At 43.3% G+C, this 18,936-nt stretch overlaps 1 protein-coding gene across 3 annotated transcripts in view; it reads left to right on the top strand.

Annotated features, from left to right (window-relative positions):
* STON1 (stonin 1) overlaps positions 1 to 18,936 on the top strand; it is a 54,777-nt gene that overhangs the window by 23,662 nt on the left and 12,179 nt on the right. For 2 of the 3 annotated variants that reach the window (XM_070572712.1, XM_070572713.1), the window contains exon 2: positions 16,360 to 18,345. In XM_070572712.1, coding sequence (XP_070428813.1) covers positions 16,407 to 18,345 — 1,939 coding nt within the window. In that variant the 5' untranslated portion in view covers positions 16,360 to 16,406. Of the gene's footprint in view, positions 1 to 5,993; positions 6,496 to 16,359; positions 18,346 to 18,936 lie in introns of those variants that run through there. The other variant, XM_070572714.1, reaches the window with a different exon arrangement.

Here is an 18,936-nt window from a genome sequence, read left to right as displayed (position 1 = left end):
GGGTCATGCACACAGCCCTGATCACCTCTGAGGTCGTCTCTGTGGCTTGTGGCCCAGGTTGGGCAGCCAGAGAGGAGACCTGTCATAGCGATGATCAACGTGTATGTCACTGGATTTTGTGTCTGCTTAGTGGAGTGAATGAAGCCAGGCGAGAGAAATTCCCTTACACTGGTGTTAACTGGCACAGGATCCAAATCCACAGAAACATGGCCAGAGGGTATGATCATTCATGCCTAATCTGCTGCCCCATGTCTCTGCCCAAGCAGATGCCCCCTCCTGGTGAGGCCTCCCTGGCCCTGAGCCAGGGCTGTCCTCTCTGAGCCTCCCAGTACACGTTAGCACAGGAGGGTGAGTGCATTTTGCCTTTCATTTGTTGTTTTCTCTGGTCTTTCCTACCAGGTTATAAGCACCTTAGGAGCAGGAATCTATAGCAATAACAGCCTCTATTTATGATCTCCCCCATACACCTGCCATTTTACAGATGTTACTTTATTTAGTATCATGAGAACGCTGTCTCAGTTTGCTTGGGCTGTTGTAACAGAATACCCCAGACAGGTGGCTTAACCAACAGAATTGTATTTATTGCAGTTCTGGAGGCTTAAAGTCTAAGATCAAGGGGTCAGCAGGTTTGGTTTCTTCTGAGACCTTTCTCCTTGGCTTGTAGATGGTTACCTGTCACTGTGTCCTCACATGCTCTTTTCTCTGTGTATGCGTGTCCCTGGTATCTGTCTGTGTGTCCTAACCTCTTATCAGGACACTAGTCAGAGTGGCTCAGGGCCCACCCTGGCAGCCTGCCTTTAACTTAACCACCTCTTTAGAGGCTCTGCCTCCAAATACAGTCACATTCTGAAGTCCTGGGGGTTAGGGCTGAATTTTGAGGGGACACAATTCAGCCCATAACAAACCCTAAAAGTTAACTCTTATTATCCTTGTTTCACACCCAAGGAAACTGAGGCTCAGAGAATTAAAGTAACTGGCCGCATGGCACACAGCTAGTCAGTGGCGGGCCTGAGATCTGCACACGAGTCTCTCTAACTTCTAAACCCTCCTTCCTCACCACACGTTTAGTGAATCGGGTCTTACTCGTTTCTCTGGTCTTCATGGCGTTCCACCCAGGACCCAGCACTTAGAAGACACGTAGCTATTCACTGAATGAACGAGCAGGGGTTGTGTGATACAAGAATTTGTACAGAACAGTTGGAAGACATTCCCCAAGGCCCAGCATCCGAGGGTCAGGATCCTGGGAGACTCTCCGGGCAGGTGATGGTCCTTAACTTCTCACACAGACCATTCCAGTCTGCACGCAGCATGATTAGTGTGTGGGAAGGAATCACATTTGAAAGTGTTAAATATCCTTTCTGGGCCATTTAGCTACTGCCTTCTCTCAAAACACTAAAAGCAATTACACTGTAATTAAGATAAATTACTTGACCAATTTTCATAGCAAAGTGGTTGATTTTGGTTTCCCCCTACTAAATATTTAAGTCCAGAGAGAGATCCTCTTTATAGTTCTTTAAACTTCCAGCACTTTCTGCTTATTTTCAGGAGGGCTGTGGGCCTGCAGGGAAGAAGGGAAGGATGAGATTTGCATATTTCAGATGCGTGATCTGAGCTAAGCCCCCTTCAGTTAACTTTATCCCACATCATTTTCATGGTTTCCTTTGAGAATTCAGAATACAAATCTAGAAGCCGCCATCTAATAACCACAGGGCCCTGCACCCCAGCCCAGCCCTGGGGCCCCTATGGAGATAATGCCCTTTCTCATTTTTTTCTCTGAGCGCCTTGCTGTTCCCACTAGAGAACCCACGGGAATATAAATACCAGAAGGCAGCCCTGAAAGCAGGCCTTGTCTGCCTCCTTCCCCCCACCGCCCGGGGTGGGCTGGATTCTTCAGAGAGTGGGAAGCCCAGGGGCCCTTTTTCGTTTCTGAGACCAGAAAGTAGGTAGGATACAAAGAGGCAGGCTGTCATTAGAGCTGCTAGACACCAGTCCACCCAGGAAACAACACAGCCCCAAAGCTGCAGAAACCCAGGAACGGGGCGTGGGGCTGGGGGCTGCCCAAGACGTGGACAGCTGAGCCCAGCCTCTGTCCATGGGCTGCATCATCCATGCCCCCTTTCTTCCAGACTGGACGCCTGGCCTCACCCCTGCTTGCTGCTGAAATTGCTCCAACCTTTGTCACTGTTGACATAATCACTAAACCTGGAGGTCATCTGTCTCTATTGTCCCCACCCTCTGCAGCTCTTTAAAGCCCCATGAGGGCACTCTTTCCTGCCTTGGGCGTGTCTGCACCTCCTGGTTTTACCTTGGCCTCTGTGGTGTGTCTTACTTTCTCCATTTCTACTCCTCTTCCTGTAGAGTGACCTGGTCCTCAGCTTTGGGTGCTTGGGGTCTCTCCTATTCTCTGTTGCATTCAGCTCTCACCCAGCTGAGAAAGACCCCCAACTCTACATGTGTAGCCTCTGGTTTTCTCTCCAGATGCTGTCTCTGGTTTCAGCTCCTTGCTAGATATTTCCACTGGGATGTACGCCAGACGCGACGTGTGAACTGCTCCTCTTACTGCCTCTCCAGCGTCTCTGCTTTTCTAAGTGCTGGACTCCTCCTTTTCCCGTGTTTTCTAGATCACGTTTGGTGTCGAAGTCCTGTCAAGTCTTCTTTTAAAATATTCCTTTGTCTGCCATCTCTCTTGTTCCGTTCCTGCCCTGGTAGTCAGTGTGGTGTAGTGGAAAGAGCAAGAGATTTGGGACCTGAGACAGGGTTCGATCTGACAGCATGTTTTCTGGTTGTGACACCTCAGGCTTAACAGAACTTAAGCCTCTAATTCATTGTCAACAAAGTAGACACACGGGGAAGGGTGACACCCTGCTTGGCACACTCAGCTCACTGACCTTCTCAACACAGGGCAGGGTTTCTCAACCTCCGTGCTGGTGATATTGTGGGCTGGATACTTTGTTGCAGGGCTGTCCTGTGCACTGTAGGATGGTTAGCAGCATATCTGGCCCTAGATGCCAGTAGTACCCCCTACCCCTAGTTGTGACAACTAAAAATGTCTCCAGACACTGCCAAATGTGCCCTGGAGAGTTAAATCACTCCAGTTGAGTGATGCTGAGTCTTGGGTTGTGGGTGGCAAGCGTGGTCCCAGGCTTTCACCTTATAATTATCAGCCACATGGAGAAAGGACTCCATTACTTTCGATCAGTCTTTTTCCTGATTACTTTGGTGTCTCTAGATGCCAGGCTGACTTGCTTAAGTAGTACCTTCCATTTCACAACTCAATTTGGCACAGGCCAGGCTTACACCTTGATTTTCTCTTGCTGAAGAATGGGAGACCAATTCAGGGTTGGACAGGAGCCCCGGGACTCTCACCAGCGTCCCCTGCAGGCCTGACACAGCCTGCCGCTCGGGCCCCCGGGCTTGTAGCATTGGTCAAGGCAGATTTAAGAACTCCTTGCTTGTAAGCACAGTGCTACCATTTTTTGAGTACCTACTATGTAGCATTTTACTTATTAGTTTGGCATTCACTTATTTGGTCCTTAGGAAGTAAGGGTTATTTATTTTCACTTTATAGATGAGGAACTGGAGGCCAAAAGGTGTTAAGCAACGTGCTTCAGGGCTAATAAGCAGAGGAACCGAGGTGAGAGGCCGGGTGCCTGGCTTGAGAGCCTGTGCGCTCCCATCCGTGCGCTTCTGCCTTTGCAGGCTGAGCCTTTGCCTTGACTAGAGGACAAGAGCCCTTGAAGGAGGAGCTCCTCTTAATCGTGCCTCAAAAGGTCCCATCTTGCCACCTACAGGTCCTAAGGAGGAGAGCAGGCCTTTAGGCCAGGCAGATGGCTGGTTGAGACCATGAGTCCCAGCACTGTGTCCAGCACAAGGAAGACCCCAATTAAGGTAGTTTCCTTCCTTCACAACTTGGACAAGACTTGACTGTGGAGCATGCTGGGTGCTCACTTTCCCCTAAGAGAACAGCCCGAGTTCAGTGCCACTCACTCAAATCGCAGATGAGAGGCTGACCCTAGCCCCATAGTCCCACACACTTCCCTCCTTGACCCTCTGGAGTGGGAGACTGAGGAGGGCCCAGAAGCCTGTGAGGGTAGATGACCACATGCTGGGATGTGGCAGGGTTGGAGAGAGACAGGCTGTGGTGCCATGGCCCCAGGCAGAGTGTGCACACTGGGCATCTTGCAGCATTCCAGAGCCCCTGCGCCATAGGAGGGCCAGAGACCCGTGATGGGCTCCCTGCCTTGGCCAGGAGAGGCCGGGACCTGGGGGTGGGAGGTTTTAGTTCTGACAGTCACAGGGGCAGTGAAGGGAGCTGCCAGATGCTGCCCTCAATGCCTGAAGGACGCCCTGGGGACGAAGCCCCAGGTCAAAGGCCAGAGTTCATTCGAGCCATGGCCTATCTGGAAAGCAAAGGGGGCATGTCTCCCGATGAGGACTGCTGGTGTCCCGGGGAAGGAACCTGTAGCGCTGCTTGTCCTGAGAGCAAAGCTGAGACTCTGCTAAACCGAAGAAGCTGCTGTGGGGCCAGAGCAAACCCTCATGGTCGGAGCAGAGAAGCTGGCAACAGAATGAAAAGGCCAAGGTATCCAGAGTTAAAGGTGGAGTGTATTCCCTAGCCTCAGGCACTTTATCTTAGAATAGCATGTTCCAGAATGTTCTGAGGCACAGCCTTCCTGTAGGTCTTTGAGGAAAGCTGCCTGTTATTCCCTCCTGGAGCCCATGAGAATATTAACATCCTATAGGCTTGGGGAAGGATTGCCATGAAGAGACCTGTAAACCCTTGTTTAACCGAGATTTCTCAAATGCATTTGATAGTGGGTCTTTTTCCCACACCTGTTGACTTCTCTCCTCTTCGGGAGATGCTGTCTACAAGGAGGACCCCTGAGCACGGATTCAGGCACAAGGGACCAAGATGGGAACAGACCGTACCTGGACAGCAGGGTAGGGGCATGGTCACGTGCCAGGCAGATTGGGGACCCAGTTCTAAAAAAGGATTCGTGACAAGTTGACCTGTGCTAAAGCACACTCCAGAATCTGGGCTCTTTAGTTTCTTCCTGACTAGAGAAAGGAAGGCCAGAATGGAGAAAGGAAAACCAGAAAGGAGGGAGAGGAAAACTATATATATTGAGTACCTCTTATGAGGTAATTTACATATGAGGCAAATATTATCAACCATTTTACAGATGAAGAAACTGAGGCTCAGAAACCTCTGCTTAGCAAATTTCCATAGCATCTGTGACAGTGAGATGAACATGGTATGGATACTCCATAAAAATGTCATGGTAAGAAGAATAAAATTCTGAAATGAAAATGTCTGCCCAGCCCCCAGTCTTTTCTTTGTTCATGTAAAGACCATCTCCTGGGAGTAGCCAGTTTGGGTGGGTATCTGTTCATGCTACTCTCTAAATTTAGGAAATGAGCAGATTATTAAAACAAGGTTAAAAAAATAGCTGGGACCCAAATTCATCTGGAAAAGTGGAGGTTAAAACCACAGGGCAGGAGTCGGGTTGGGGAGCTGAGCTGGAACCAGCAAAGATAAAATTTGAAGGCATGGATAGGTTTTGCTGTGGTTTAATATTTTACAAATGGTATTTCCTGTTACATAGCTGAACTAAATACCACACATGTTTGTGATTAAATATTATGGGCTGCAGAACATATGTGCTAATGATATATGCAGTGCATGCAGTGGGCACTTCTCCTACGACCTAAGGTGAGAGCATGCTCTGCAAGCGTTCTCACTTTACTTGGGGTTTTGTGTTATGATTCCTTTCTGTTTCAAACTTGTAGCTTGCCTTTTAAAGGGAAAAATTCTATAGGAATGATATTTTAAAGACTTTCACAGCAAACCTTTAAGAAAATTCTCATGGATGCATTTTGCACCCTGGGCTCTCCTTGACTTTGGCTTTGTTTCCAGATATACATCCCAGAACAGCATGGAGTGTAACTAGACCGCAGACAAAACAACAGGCAGGGTTTGCAAATGCAGCTTCAGTCTAGTTCCAGTGTTGCAGTTGAGGAGTCCAGCACTGGAGAGAGCCGGAGAATTCCTTATTTGGGGGCAGCCGACGAAACCACACAGATACTGACGTGAAGACATTCTTCCTCTAGATTATGCAGCATTGTTGTCAAGCAAAAAAGTCACAGGCATAAAGGACTAAATTCAGCCCTCTGCAAAGGCGAGGGCGTTGCTGAGGGTCCAGATGTGTACATGAGGCTTGAGTAGGAGTCAGCCTGACAATGACAGTTCGGGTGGGGCTGATACCAGGAGGCTGTCGTAGGTGTTGGAGATGCTTCCCTGGCGCTCTGCTGAAGACCCCTTCAGCATCCGTCTTCCGCCAGCATCTGGCAAATACAGAGAAGCCAGACCCTGGGGACCATCCTAGAGGGTGTTGTTCTCCACAGATACCACGCTGAAGTGGGGACAAAGCCTTCAGCTGCAAATGACCTGGAATGCTGCTTCAACAATCTGATTTTGAGAATCTGCAGGAAGAGGTAGAACTTCATGTATATACTCTATTTGAATGGTTTCTGAAGAAAAGCAAAGGAAAACTGCAAAGAAGAGCAGAAGCAGACCCTTGAGCCTGGAGGGGGTGGGGGATGGCATGGAAGGAAGGATGATGCAGGGGGTTACGTGAAGTTTGGGGAATTAGACAGTATACCAAGATTGCTACTAGAAGAGAGGGTGGCGCCTGAATGTATTTGTTGGGCAGCAAGTCTGAAAAATTGTTCATCACTAAGGGAGGGGATAACCGGTTGATGCAGTTAAGAAGGGACAGGAAATAGGGCCGGCTGAGTTATGAAAGCCATTCTCAGAATTGACCCCAACTGATTCTGAGCTGCTGTTGTTCTTGAGCGATCACGGGGAAAACTCTCAGAGCATGCCTTTCCCACAGCTTGCAGTCCAAGGGGCAGATCCATGTGAGGGGCTTTGAGGAGAAATAGGCTCTTCCTAGGTGACAACAGCGTCCTTCCAGTTTAGAGAGTTCCCGGTTGCAGGAAATGGTGGCTCCAATCCTGGAGCTTTCTCTCTCGTGAAGGATGGAGTGGTGGAAAGTGCTCAGAAGTGGCAGTTAGGACACCAACACCAGCAGGGCAGCAGATCTCTCTGGACCTCTGGGGTGGTGGATGGTACTGAGCATGGACTTTGGGATTGACAGACCTGGTCACAGGTCACTCTTACTGACTGAGTGACTTTAGGCAAGTACCTTAACTTCTTGGAGCCTTATTTTCCTCTTCTACAAAATGGTGATATTATTACCTCATGGAGTCATGAGGATTAAATGAGATCAGGCTCATACAGCCCTTAGCATACCATCAACACATAGGAAGTACTTTATAAATGTTTGTTGGTGTGGTTAATTGAAAAAAGTACCTCTAATTTCTGCCTAACTCTGAAATTCAGTGGTTCTTTGAACTCCATATTGCCCTGAGGGCAATATAGAGATTTGCTTTATGGAAAACTGGAAAGACCATTTAAAATTATTCAATCACAAATTCATTGAGCTGCATATTTGTCTCAGACATTTGTAGGTAATGTGGAAAATGCCCTAATGAATGAGACATTCATTGAAAAAGCTTCACTCTGACTCTCAAAAGAATATGTGAATTTTTCTTATGACAACGTGAAGATGTTTATCCTCAAATTCTTTTGTTGAGACTATTTTTTCATGCCAGTGCTTCTTATTCTAAGGCTTATTGTAAGTAATTTGCAATATTGTTAATAATATTAAAGGTCTTGCTATTTGTGATTTACTTTTTAAAACCATTTAGAATCAATTCTTAATAATCTCCATAATACTCTTATAAGAATTCCAGTATCATTTCTTAAGTGGAAGAAAGGACTGGAGTGCAGGAATAGCATGTAAGTGCAGACTGTCTCATTTTGGCTGTGGCCTGGGGCCCTCCTTTGCTGATCCAAAATTTAGAATGGTGGGGATAATTAATTATTTTAGGGATTCCCTAAAGATTTAAGGGGGTTATTAAACTCTGGGTGCATCCAAGAGAATGCGCGAGGCTTCTGAATGCCATCTGTCATAGGTATTGAGGTAGAGGTTAAAAACCACTGTCTCGTTATCCTTGTTATTCCCAATGTGAACAGGATGTGCATTTACTTCTAATTTGTTCTTGAGTTCATTGTGTTCTGATGCTGCTTTGAAATTAGGCATCTGAAAAGAGTGTCTAATAGTCTTAAGGGGAAGCCGACACTCTCCTAGAAAACTTCAAAGCTCAGAGATTGATTTCTAGAAATTTCCACCATAATACATTTTCCTTTTCTATCTGTGCCTCTTTCAGAGTTTTGGTGTCTTACCCTGTCTCTGATTTTTTTCTGGAATTGTCTTTAGAAGTTTGCAAAATAATCCAGATTGACTGAAAACAGACCTCTGAAAGGATTAGGGCACGCAGGGTAGGAGGGAATCCACAGCTGAGGAAAAAGGCAGGGAATCAAACCAGAGGAATCTCTGCTTCACAGGAAGGCAGCTGGGGACTTGATGCCAGGAGTCCGGGGTTCCCAACTTTGCACTGGACTTTGAGAAGGTGCTCAAGTGCTGTGGTCCGCTCCGGATTGTCATTAAGTTTAAATGAGATGTTGTCCGTGGAAGGGTTCTGTATGTGGTAGGACTCAGGGCCCTCTGGGAGCACAGATGCAAACTTAGCTCCTGTGCCATTTACAGAAAAAAAGAACAGTGAGGTTAAGTAGGTGCTGCTGCTTGAATACCTTTGTATTCCAGTGTCTTAAAGCAGGTGGGGTGGAGTTGCAGATGACTAAAAGAAGACACATTCTAGACCTCTTGACTCTGAACTTTCTCATCCCTTCCCAAGACCCACTGGCCTTGGATAGACCAAGCTTTGCACAGGATTTGGCCCCCTTTCCGTGCTGGGGGTGGGGATGGGTTGGGAGGGAAGGACAGAGAAGGAAAGTGCTGAATGGAATTGATTCTAGTTGTTGACTTTGGGAGAACTGACTGGTCAGAGCTTTCAGACTAGAATAGAAGGATGAGGTCCTGGTGGGGGGGGAGGTGGCAAAAGAGGTAAGAGGGAAATGGAAATGAGTGTAAAAAGGATTGATAAGGAAGGACAGCAAGAGGGCTATCAAAACAGGAGAAAGAGGAGCACAGTGGGAAACAAACCTGCCCTTGGCCACTGGGAGCCAGAGTCTTGGCCGCTCACTCCAGAACAGCATCTAAGTCCTGCCTTTTAAACCGAGAAAAAGGTCTAGGCTCCTGTTGGGCCCAGTACAGAATTCTGTTTGGTTAAATTAAACTCACATTATGTTTGCTGAGTGCCTCCATATGGAAGAATCCTGCCTAGGGAGAGGATTGCGCCTTGCATAGATTTTGGGTTTAAGGTAGGAGATTTTTTTGCAAGGTGTGCTTCTTAAAAAGTTCAAGCGTCACTTAAAAAGTAATGGGACTGATTTCCTTCTCTGGTTGATGGGAATTACTTTTTTTTTTCATGATAAGCAAAAATTCTGAAGAAACCAATATTGCTGTTCCAAATATTGAAGCTACCAATGGAAAATGGATGAGGCAAAATGTTTGATACAGATCAGAATAGGTTTCAGTCTGAAGCTGAATCGTTTCTTCTCTTGGTCTTTTCTCTTTTTCTTTCTTTTTTTAATTTTTTGTTTTTTGGGTTTTGTTTGAGGAAGATTAGCCCGGAGCTAACATCCACTGCCAATCCTCCTCTTTTTTTGCTGAGGAAGATTGGCCCTGAGCTGACATCCATGCCCATCTTCCTCTACTTTATATGTGGGACACCTGCCACAGCCTGGCTTGATAAGTGGTATGTAGGCCCACACCTGGATCCAAACTGGTGAACCCTGGGCCGCCAAAGCAGAGCGTGCGAACTTAACCTCTGCGCTACTGGGCCAGCCCCTCTTTTTCTTTCTTTTCAATAAACCCAACTAAAGCAAATATTTACATGATCCCTCACCCTATATGAAGAATTATTTTGGCCGGATTCCTTCTGAAGAAGGTGGGATGGAATGGGTCAAAAAATATTGCAGCTGCTTTCCTGCCTCTGAGCCTCCTGGCGGTGTCCCATTGAAACTCTGCTCTTCCTGCTCCGAAGGGAAAGTGCTTTATGGCAACTCCAGCCCAAGGGCAGTGACAGTGAAATGCCCTCCAGAGAGAGCCAGCTGGCCTGGGCTACTGCTCTACTGTGTGTTTTTGTGCCCTCAGGAATGTGCAGATTTAGCAAATGACAACACCGAGCAAGCCACGTCCCCAGTGAAGCCCCAGACCCTCTCTCTCTCTCTTTTTGTGTTGGCTCTTTTCCAGGCGTGAATGATTGCAGTGGTTGAGCCTCGATTATCCACAGCGGGAGGCGAGAAGGCTGGGTGCAGGGAGAAAAATATGCCTTTCTCATGGGCTTTACTCCAGGAGGTTTTGAGTTTTCACGTCAGTAGATCTCATGAGTTTTACTTTCTGTCTCATGGAAGTTTGGTCAGAAATCCCAGTGGTATCACAATTTGTGCTTTTGAAAAAAATTTCAATTGGATGTCAACCACTAGAGAATTGTTTTAGAAAGGACCTCAGAGATGGTTCTCCTCTAACCACTGAATGTCTGGAGACTTTGCACACAGCTCGTGCGTGGCAGAGCAGTGCCTGGGATTCGGGTTACCCCACCCCCTGGTCAGTGCTGTGGCCGTACAGCACATCACCTCTGATGTCATTAGAATAATTTCAATAATTTATGTTGTATTAGATCGGATGAAGTGACCTGTGTTCAAATTCTGGTTCTTTCCAAGCCTAGGTATATAGCAAGAGAAATGATCACACAAAAGCTTATACACAAATGTTTGTAGCAGCATTATTCATAATATCCCAACAACAGAAAGAAGCCAAATGTCCATCAAGTGATGAATGGATAAACCTAATGCGGGATAGCCTTACAATGAAATGTTATTCAGCCTCGAAAAGGAACGTAGTACTGATCCATGCTCAACATGGATGAACTTTGAAAACATGATGCTAAGTGAAAGAAGCCAGACACAAAAGACCATATGTTGTGGAGTCTATGAAATGTCCAGACTAGGCAAATTCATAGAAAAAGAAAGTAGATTTGTGGGTGCCAGGTTTTAGGGGAGAGGAGAATGGGGAGTGACTGCTAATAGTACAGGGTTTATTTTGGGGGTGATAAGGATGTTCTGAAATTAGATAGTGGTGATATTTGCACAACTTTGTGAATATACTAAACACCACTGAATTGTCATTTTTTTAATGGGTGAATTTTATGTATGTGAATTGCATCTCAATAAAGCTGTTATAAAAAAAAATTCTATGGGGCCGCCCCATGGCCAAGTGGTTAAGTTTGCGTGTTCTGCTTCGGAGGCCCAGGGTTTGTTTCGCCTGTTTGGATCCTGGGCATAACATGACACCACTGCTGCCCATGTGGTGCCATGCTGAGGTGGCATCCCACATAGCAGAACTAGAAGGACCTACAGCTAGAATATACAACTGTGTACTGGGGGGCTTTGGGGAGAAGAAGCAGAAAAAAAAAAAAAAGATTTGCAACAGATGTTAGCTCAGGTGCCAGTCTTTAAAAAAAAAAATCCTAGTTCTGCCTTTTACCAACTGGGTGACTTTAGGTGATGACTCTAAACCAAGTAATCTCAGCTATGAAATGAGAATAATGATATATACCTCCCAGAGTCATTTTGAGAAATAAGATCATGAATTTGAAAATGCTTCTAAACTGTAAATCTCACATATTTTGGAGTTGTCAATAGGCTATAAGTTCATTATAAGTTGAGTTTTTGTCTTTTCCTTTTGTTTTCTACAGCACTAACAAGGCCATTTGGATCAAGTCTTTTTGAATTGATTCAAAAGTGTTGCAGCTTTTTTTAATTGTAGTAAAAAATAGCATTTTTCAACAAGTTGTTTTACCCTTTTAATAAATCTTTTTTTTTTTAGGATTTTATTTTTCCTTTTTCTCCCAAAGCCCCCCAGTACATAGTTGTGTATTCTTTTTTAGTTGTGGCATGTGGGATGCCGCCTCAGCATGGCTTGAGGAATGTTGTCATGTCCGCGCCCAGGATTCGAACCAGCTAAACCCTGGGCTGCCGAAGCGGAGTGTGTGAACTTAACCACTTGGCCATAGAGCCGGCCCCTTTTTTAATAAATTTTTAAGTGTACAGTACAGTATTCTTAACTATATGCACCTTGTACAACAGATCTCTCTAGAACTTTTTCATCTTGCATGACTAAAACTTTATATCCATTGAACAGCATCAGCCTTTTTCCCTCTTCCCCCCGCCCCTGGTAACCACCATTCTACTTTCTGTTTCTATGAATTTGACTACTTTAGATACCTCATATGACTGGAATCATACAGTATTTGTCTTTTTGTGACTGGCTTATTTCACTTATCATAATGTCCATAACGTTCATCCATGTTGTAGCGAGTGTCAGAATTTCCTACCTTTTTAAGGCTGAATAATATTCCATTGTATGTATATATGACATTTTCTTTCTTCATTGGACGATGGACATTTAGGTTGGTTGTTATGAATAATGCTGCAGTGAACATGGGAGTGCAGAGCCTGTTTTCAACTTTTTTGGATAAATACCCAGAAGTGGGACTGCTGGATCATATGGTAGTTCTGTTTTAAATTTTTTGAGGAACCCCTATACTGTTTTTCATTTTACATTCCCACCAACAGTGCACAAGGGTTCCAATTTCTCCACACCCTTGCCAACACTTATTTTTTTGTGTTTGTGTGTGGTTTGTTTGTTGTTGATGGTTTTTTTTTTTTTTTTGGTAATGGCTATCCTAACAGGTATAAGGTGATATCTCATTGTGGTTTTGATTTGCATTTCCCTGGTTATTAGTGATGTTGAATATCTTTTCATATACATGTTGTCCATTTGTTTGTCTTCTTTGGAGAAATGTCTATTCAAGTCTGTTACCTATTTTTTAGAAATTGGGTTATTTGTTTGTTTTTTGCTATTGAGTTGTAGGAGTTCCTTATATATTTTGAATATCAAACCCCTTATCAGATATATACTTTGCAAATATTTTCTCCTATTCCGTAGGTTGCCTTTTCACTCTCTTGATGGTTTCCTTTGCTGCACAGAGGCTTTTTAGTTTGTTGTAGTCTCACTTGTCTGTTTTTGCTTTTGTTGCCTGTGTTTTTGGTGTCATATCCAAGAAATCATCGCCAAGACCAACGTCATGAAGCTTTTCGTCTATGTTTTCTTCTAGGAGTTTTATAGTTTCAGGTCTTATGTTCTTTAATCCATTTTTGGTTGATTTTTGTGTTGGGTATAAGATAAGGGTCCAAGGTTATTCTTTTGCATATGGATATCTGGTTTTCCCAACATAATTTGTTGAAGAGACTATCCTTTCCACATTGTATGATCTTGGCTCGTTTGTCAAATATTATTTGACCATATATGTGTGGGTTCATTTCTGGGCTCTCTATTCTGATCCATTGGTATATAAGTCTGTCTTTATGTCAGTACCATACTGTTTTGATTACCATAGTTTTGTAATACGTTTTGAAGTCAGAAAGTGTGAGGCCTCCAGCTTTGTTATTTTTCACGATTGTCTTGGCTATTCAAAGTCCTTTGAGATTCCATATGAATTTTAGCATTGTTTTCTCTATTTCTGCAAAAATAATCATTGGGATTTTGATAGAGGTTGCGATGAATCTGCAGATCACTTTGGTTGGTATGGATGTCTTAACAATCTTAAGTCTTCCAATCCATGAACGTGGGATGTCTTTTCATTCATTTGTGTCTTTACTTTCTTTCAGCAATAATGCTTTGCAGTTTTCAGTTTACAAGTCTTTTGCGTCTTTGGTTAAGTTTAGTCCTACGTATTTTATTCTTTTTGATGCTATTGTAGATGGAATTGCTTTCTTAATTTCTTTTTTGGATTGTTCACTGTGTGTAGAAATGCAGCTGATTTTTGTATGTTGATTTGTATCCTGCAACTTTGCTGAACTCATTTATTAGTTCTAACAGTTTTTTTGTGAAATCTTCAGCGTTTTCTACATATGAGAGCTTATCATTGGCAAACAGATGCAGTGTAACTTCTTCCTTTCTGGTTTGGATGCCTTTACGTGTTTTCTTGCCTAATTGCTCTAGGTTTTCCAGTATTAAGTTGAATAGAAGTGGCAAGAAAGACATCTTTGCCTTGTTCCTGATCTTATAGGAAAAGCTTTCAGTTTTTCACTGTTGGGTATGATGTTAGTTGTGGGCTTTTCATATATGGCCTTTATTTTATTGAGGTTATTTCCTTTTATTCCTAGTTTGTTGAATGGTTTCTTATCATGAAAAGGTGTTGAATTTTGTCAAATGCTTTTTCTGCATTTACTGAGATGAGCAAGTGGTATTTACTCTTTGTACTGTTAATGTGGTGTATCACATGATTGCTTTTCATCTGTTGAATTCTCCTTGCATCCCAGGGATAAATTCCACTTGATAATGGTGTGTTATCCTTTTAATCTGCTGTTGAATTTGGTTTGCTAGTGTCTTGTTGAGGATTTTTGCATTTATCTTCATCAGGGATATTGGCCTGTATTTTTCTTTTCTTGTAGTGTCTTTGGCTTTGGTGTCAGAGTAAAGGGAGTGTTCCATCCTCTTCACTTCTTTGGAAGAATTTGAGGATTGGTGTTAATTCTTCTTTAAATGTTTGGCAGAATTCTCCAGTGCAGCCTCCCAAGCCTGGGCTTTTCTTTTTTGGGAGGTTTTGACTACCAGTTGAATCTTCTTACTAATTATAGGTCTGTTCAGATTTTCTCTTTCTTTATGATTCAGTCTTAGTAGATGTATTTCTAGGAATTCATCCATTTCTTTTAGGTTATCAAATTTGTTGGCATGTAATTTTTCATAATAATCCCTTTTAATCATTTTTTACTTTTGTGACATCAGTTTTAATGTCTTCTCTTTCATTTCTGGTTTTATTTGAGTATTTTCCCTTTTTTTCTCAGTTTTGATAAAAGTTTGGTCAATTTTGTCGATCTTTTCAGAAAACCAACTCTTAGTTTCATTGATTTTCTTCTATTTTCTTTTTTTTCTTCTTCTCCCCAAAGCTCCCCCAGTACATAGTTGTTATTCTAGTTGTAGGTCCCTCTAGTTCTGCTATGTGGGATGCTGCCTCAGCATGGCTTGACGAGTGGTGCTGGGTCCGTGCCCAGGATCTGAACCAGCAAAACCCTGGGCCCTCGAAGTGGAGTGTATGAACTTAAGCACTTGGCCATGGGGCTGGGCCTGATTTTCCTCTATTTTCTATTCTCTATTTCATTTCTTTCTGCTCTAATCGTTGTTCTTTCCTTCCTTCTGCTAACTTTGGGCTTAGTTTGTTTTTTCTTTTTCTAGTTCCTTGAGCTGTAAAGTTAGTTTGTGTATTTGAGGTCTTTCTTCTTTTTTAATGTGTTTACCACTATAAGCTCCTCTCCTAGTACAGCTTTTGCTATGTCCTGTGAATTTGGTACGTTGGGTTTTCATTTTTGTTTGTCCCAAGATATTTTCTAATTTCCTTTTTGATTTTTTCTTTGGTCCATTGGTTGTTCAAGAGTGGGTTGTTTAATTCCAACATATTTGTGAATTTTCCAGTTTTCCTTCTGCTCTTGATTTCAAGTTTCGTTCTGTTGTGTTTGGAAAAGATATTTGGTATGATTTCAATCTTCTTAAATGTGTTAAGACTTGTTTTGTGACCTAACATGTGATCTCTCCTGGAGAATGTTCTATATGTTCTTAAGAAGAATGTGTATTCTGCTGCTGTTGTGTGGAATGTTCTATTTATGTCTGGTAGGTCCATTTGGTCTATGGTGTTGTTCAAGTCCTCTATTTCCTTATTGATCTTTTGTCTGGATGTTCTGTCCCTTATTGAAAGTGGGGTATTGAAATCTTCCAGTGTTATTGTATTGCTGTCTATTTCTCTCTTCATTTTTTAAAGTTTGCTTCATATATTTGGGTGCTCTGATGTTTGGTTTACATATACTTGTAACTGTTATATTTTCCTGGTGAGCTGACCCTTTTATCATTATATAATGCCTTGTTTGTCTCTTGTGACAGTTTTTGACTTAAAGTCTATTTTGTCTGATGTTAGTGTGGCCACCTCTGCTCTCTTTTGGTTTCTATTTGCATAGAATATCTTTTTATCTTTTCACTTTCAGCCTATGTGTGTCCTTAAATCTAAAATGAGTCTCTTGTAAAGAGCATATGGTTAGATCTTCTTTTTTTATACATTCATCGATCAAAAGTGTTACAATTTTTAAGCATTTCCTTGAGCTCAATCTATAAATCTAGATGCTTTTAAATCCAAGTATTTCTCAGACTAAAGACCTCTAGTAACTCGAATTTTTTCCCCTCATTATATTCTTATTTTCTCTTTCTCCTTTAACAGAGACAACGTATCTGGTTCATTGACGAGACCATAATCTGATCCCAAAGATGTGCTCCACGAACCCAGGCAACTGGGTCACATTTGATGATGACCCCACTTTTCAACCTTCTCAAAAGTCAAAGAATTTACCTCTGGAGAATCAAGGCATCTGTAGGCCAAACGGGCTTAAGCTGAACCTCTCTGGTCCTAAGGAATTTCCCAGAGGACCTTCCTCCACCGGCAGCAGCCCCCTCTCCTCTCCCATCATAGACTTTTACTTCAGTCCAGGACCTCCAAGTAACTCTCCTCTTTCTACACCTACCAAAGACTTCCCAGGTATTCCTGGCATCCCTGGCATCCCCAAAACAGGGACTCATGTGCTTTATCCTATTCCAGAATCATCTTCAAACAGTCCACTCACAATCCCAGGAGCAGGTTCCTCCTTATTGCCTACTAAACCAACCTGTTTATCCCATGCTTCCTTACCCAATGACCACTCATGTACACATCCAGCTCCCAAAGTGGGTTCTCCGAATGAAAATAGCCCTCACCAGGCTGAAAGCCTAGGGTTGCAGAATAATGCTCCCCAGTTTCAGTATTTTCGGGAGGACTGTGCTTTTTCAAGTCCATTTTGGAAAGATGAAGGCAGTGCTTCCCAGTTCACCTTTGACCCTCCAGGAAGCAGAAAGATGTTCCCATCAAAAGACAAAGAGATGCCCATTGATCAAAAAAGTTTAAATCAATGTTCACTCAACTACATCTGTGAGAAGCTTGAGCATCTCCAATCAGCTGAGAACCAAGACTCACTTGGAAATCTGTCTATGAAATGTCTGTGTGCCGAAGACACTGCCTCTTCCTTTGTCCCTCACACACTCTTTAGGAGTCAGCCAAAAACCGGATGGTCTTTCATGCTGAGAATTCCTGAGAAGAAGAACATGATGTCTTCCCGTCAGTGGGGACCAATTTTTCTGAAGGTCGTACCTGGAGGAATTCTACAAATGTATTATGAGCAGGGGTTAGAAAAACCATTTAAAGAGTTACAGCTCGACCCACATTGCAGGCTTTCCGAACCCAAAGTTGAGAACTTCAGTGTGGCAGGAAAAATCCATACTGTGAAGATTGAGCATGTGTCTTACACAGAAAAAAGGAAATACCATTCTAAGACAGAAGTAGTTCACGAGCCAGACATAGAACAGATGCTGAAGTTGGGGTCTACCGAGTACCATGACTTCCTTGACTTTCTGACTACTGTGGAGGAGGAGCTGATGAAGCTGCCAGCTGTTTCAAAACCAAAAAAGAACTATGAGGAACAAGAAATTTCCCTGGAAATTGTGGACAACTTTTGGGGTAAAATTACTAAAGAAGATGGAAAATTGGTGGAAAGTGCTGTGATAACTCAAATCTGCTGCCTCTGCTTTGTGAATGGCAACATGGAATGCTTTTTAACTTTGAATGACCTTGAACTGCAGAAGCGAAATGAACGTTATTTTGAAAAAGACTCAGAAAAGAAGGGGATTGATATTCTTGACTATCATTTTCATAAGTGTGTGAAAGACCAAGAATTTGAGCAATCAAGAATCATTAAGTTTGTACCCCTGGATGCCTGCCGGTTTGAGCTGATGCGTTTCAAGACGTCGTATAATGGAGAAGATCTTCCCTTTTCCCTGAAGTCTGTTGTAGTTGTCCAGGGGGCGTATGTGGAGCTTCAAGCCTTTGTCAACATGGCCCCATTGGCTCAGAGACCATCCCACGCCAGTGCCTTGAGGTCCTGTGACAATATAATGATACACTTTCCTGTCCCATCACAGTGGATCAAGGCCCTCTGGACCATGAACCTCCAGCGGCAGAAGTCCCTGAAAGCCAAAATGAACCGCCGGGCATGTCTGGGGAATTTACATGAACTTGAATCTGAACCTGTCATACAGGTCACTGTGGGGTCAGCAAAATATGAGAGCGCCTATCGGGCCGTGGTATGGAAGATAGACCGGCTTCCTGATAAAAATTCAAGTAAATATTCAACACCCCAAGTTGATTTCCGTGTGAAATAGCTTGAATGTTTCCACCCTTCTCCTCGGGTTGAAACCACACTGAGACAGATGGTAACTTCAGTCAGCTGAGGCCACGCTTATGTCGCTGGGTGGGAAATGGAACATTTAGTCGCTGGTTGATTTTGTCCTCTTGTATCTATTTCTATCAGATAAGTTTAACTTAAAAATTTTTTTAATATCATAAGAAATACCATCCTAGGCTAGGATTTTGTTGTGGATGTGGCACTGAGGGAAAGTTTCTAGTTAAGTGTCTTGACATCAACCCCATCAACCTCAAATATTAAAAATATTGCTCACGTACCTTAGATCCCTTAATTAACTTTTAAAGATCTGTCATCTGTGAGTATATCTGAACTTTTTTCTATTCTCAGCCAGCACCACTTCCTCCTTAGGTTTTGATCCCTGCTTTTTGAAATCAGATTGCCTTTTGTTTTTACCCAAATTGATTTCTTTAGCTGAATCGACCAATTTGACCAGCTCAACTAGTTGTTTTAGAATTAGGTGGACACAACCTAAGCATTAAAAATTCAGCTAATTTTTTAAAATTTTG

This window comes from Equus przewalskii, chromosome 14, assembly GCF_037783145.1.
Source record: "Equus przewalskii isolate Varuska chromosome 14, EquPr2, whole genome shotgun sequence".
Taxonomy (NCBI): domain Eukaryota; kingdom Metazoa; phylum Chordata; class Mammalia; order Perissodactyla; family Equidae; genus Equus; species Equus przewalskii.
Note: the sequence above shows the minus strand (reverse complement) of the source record. Positions and strands in the feature narration are given on the sequence as shown.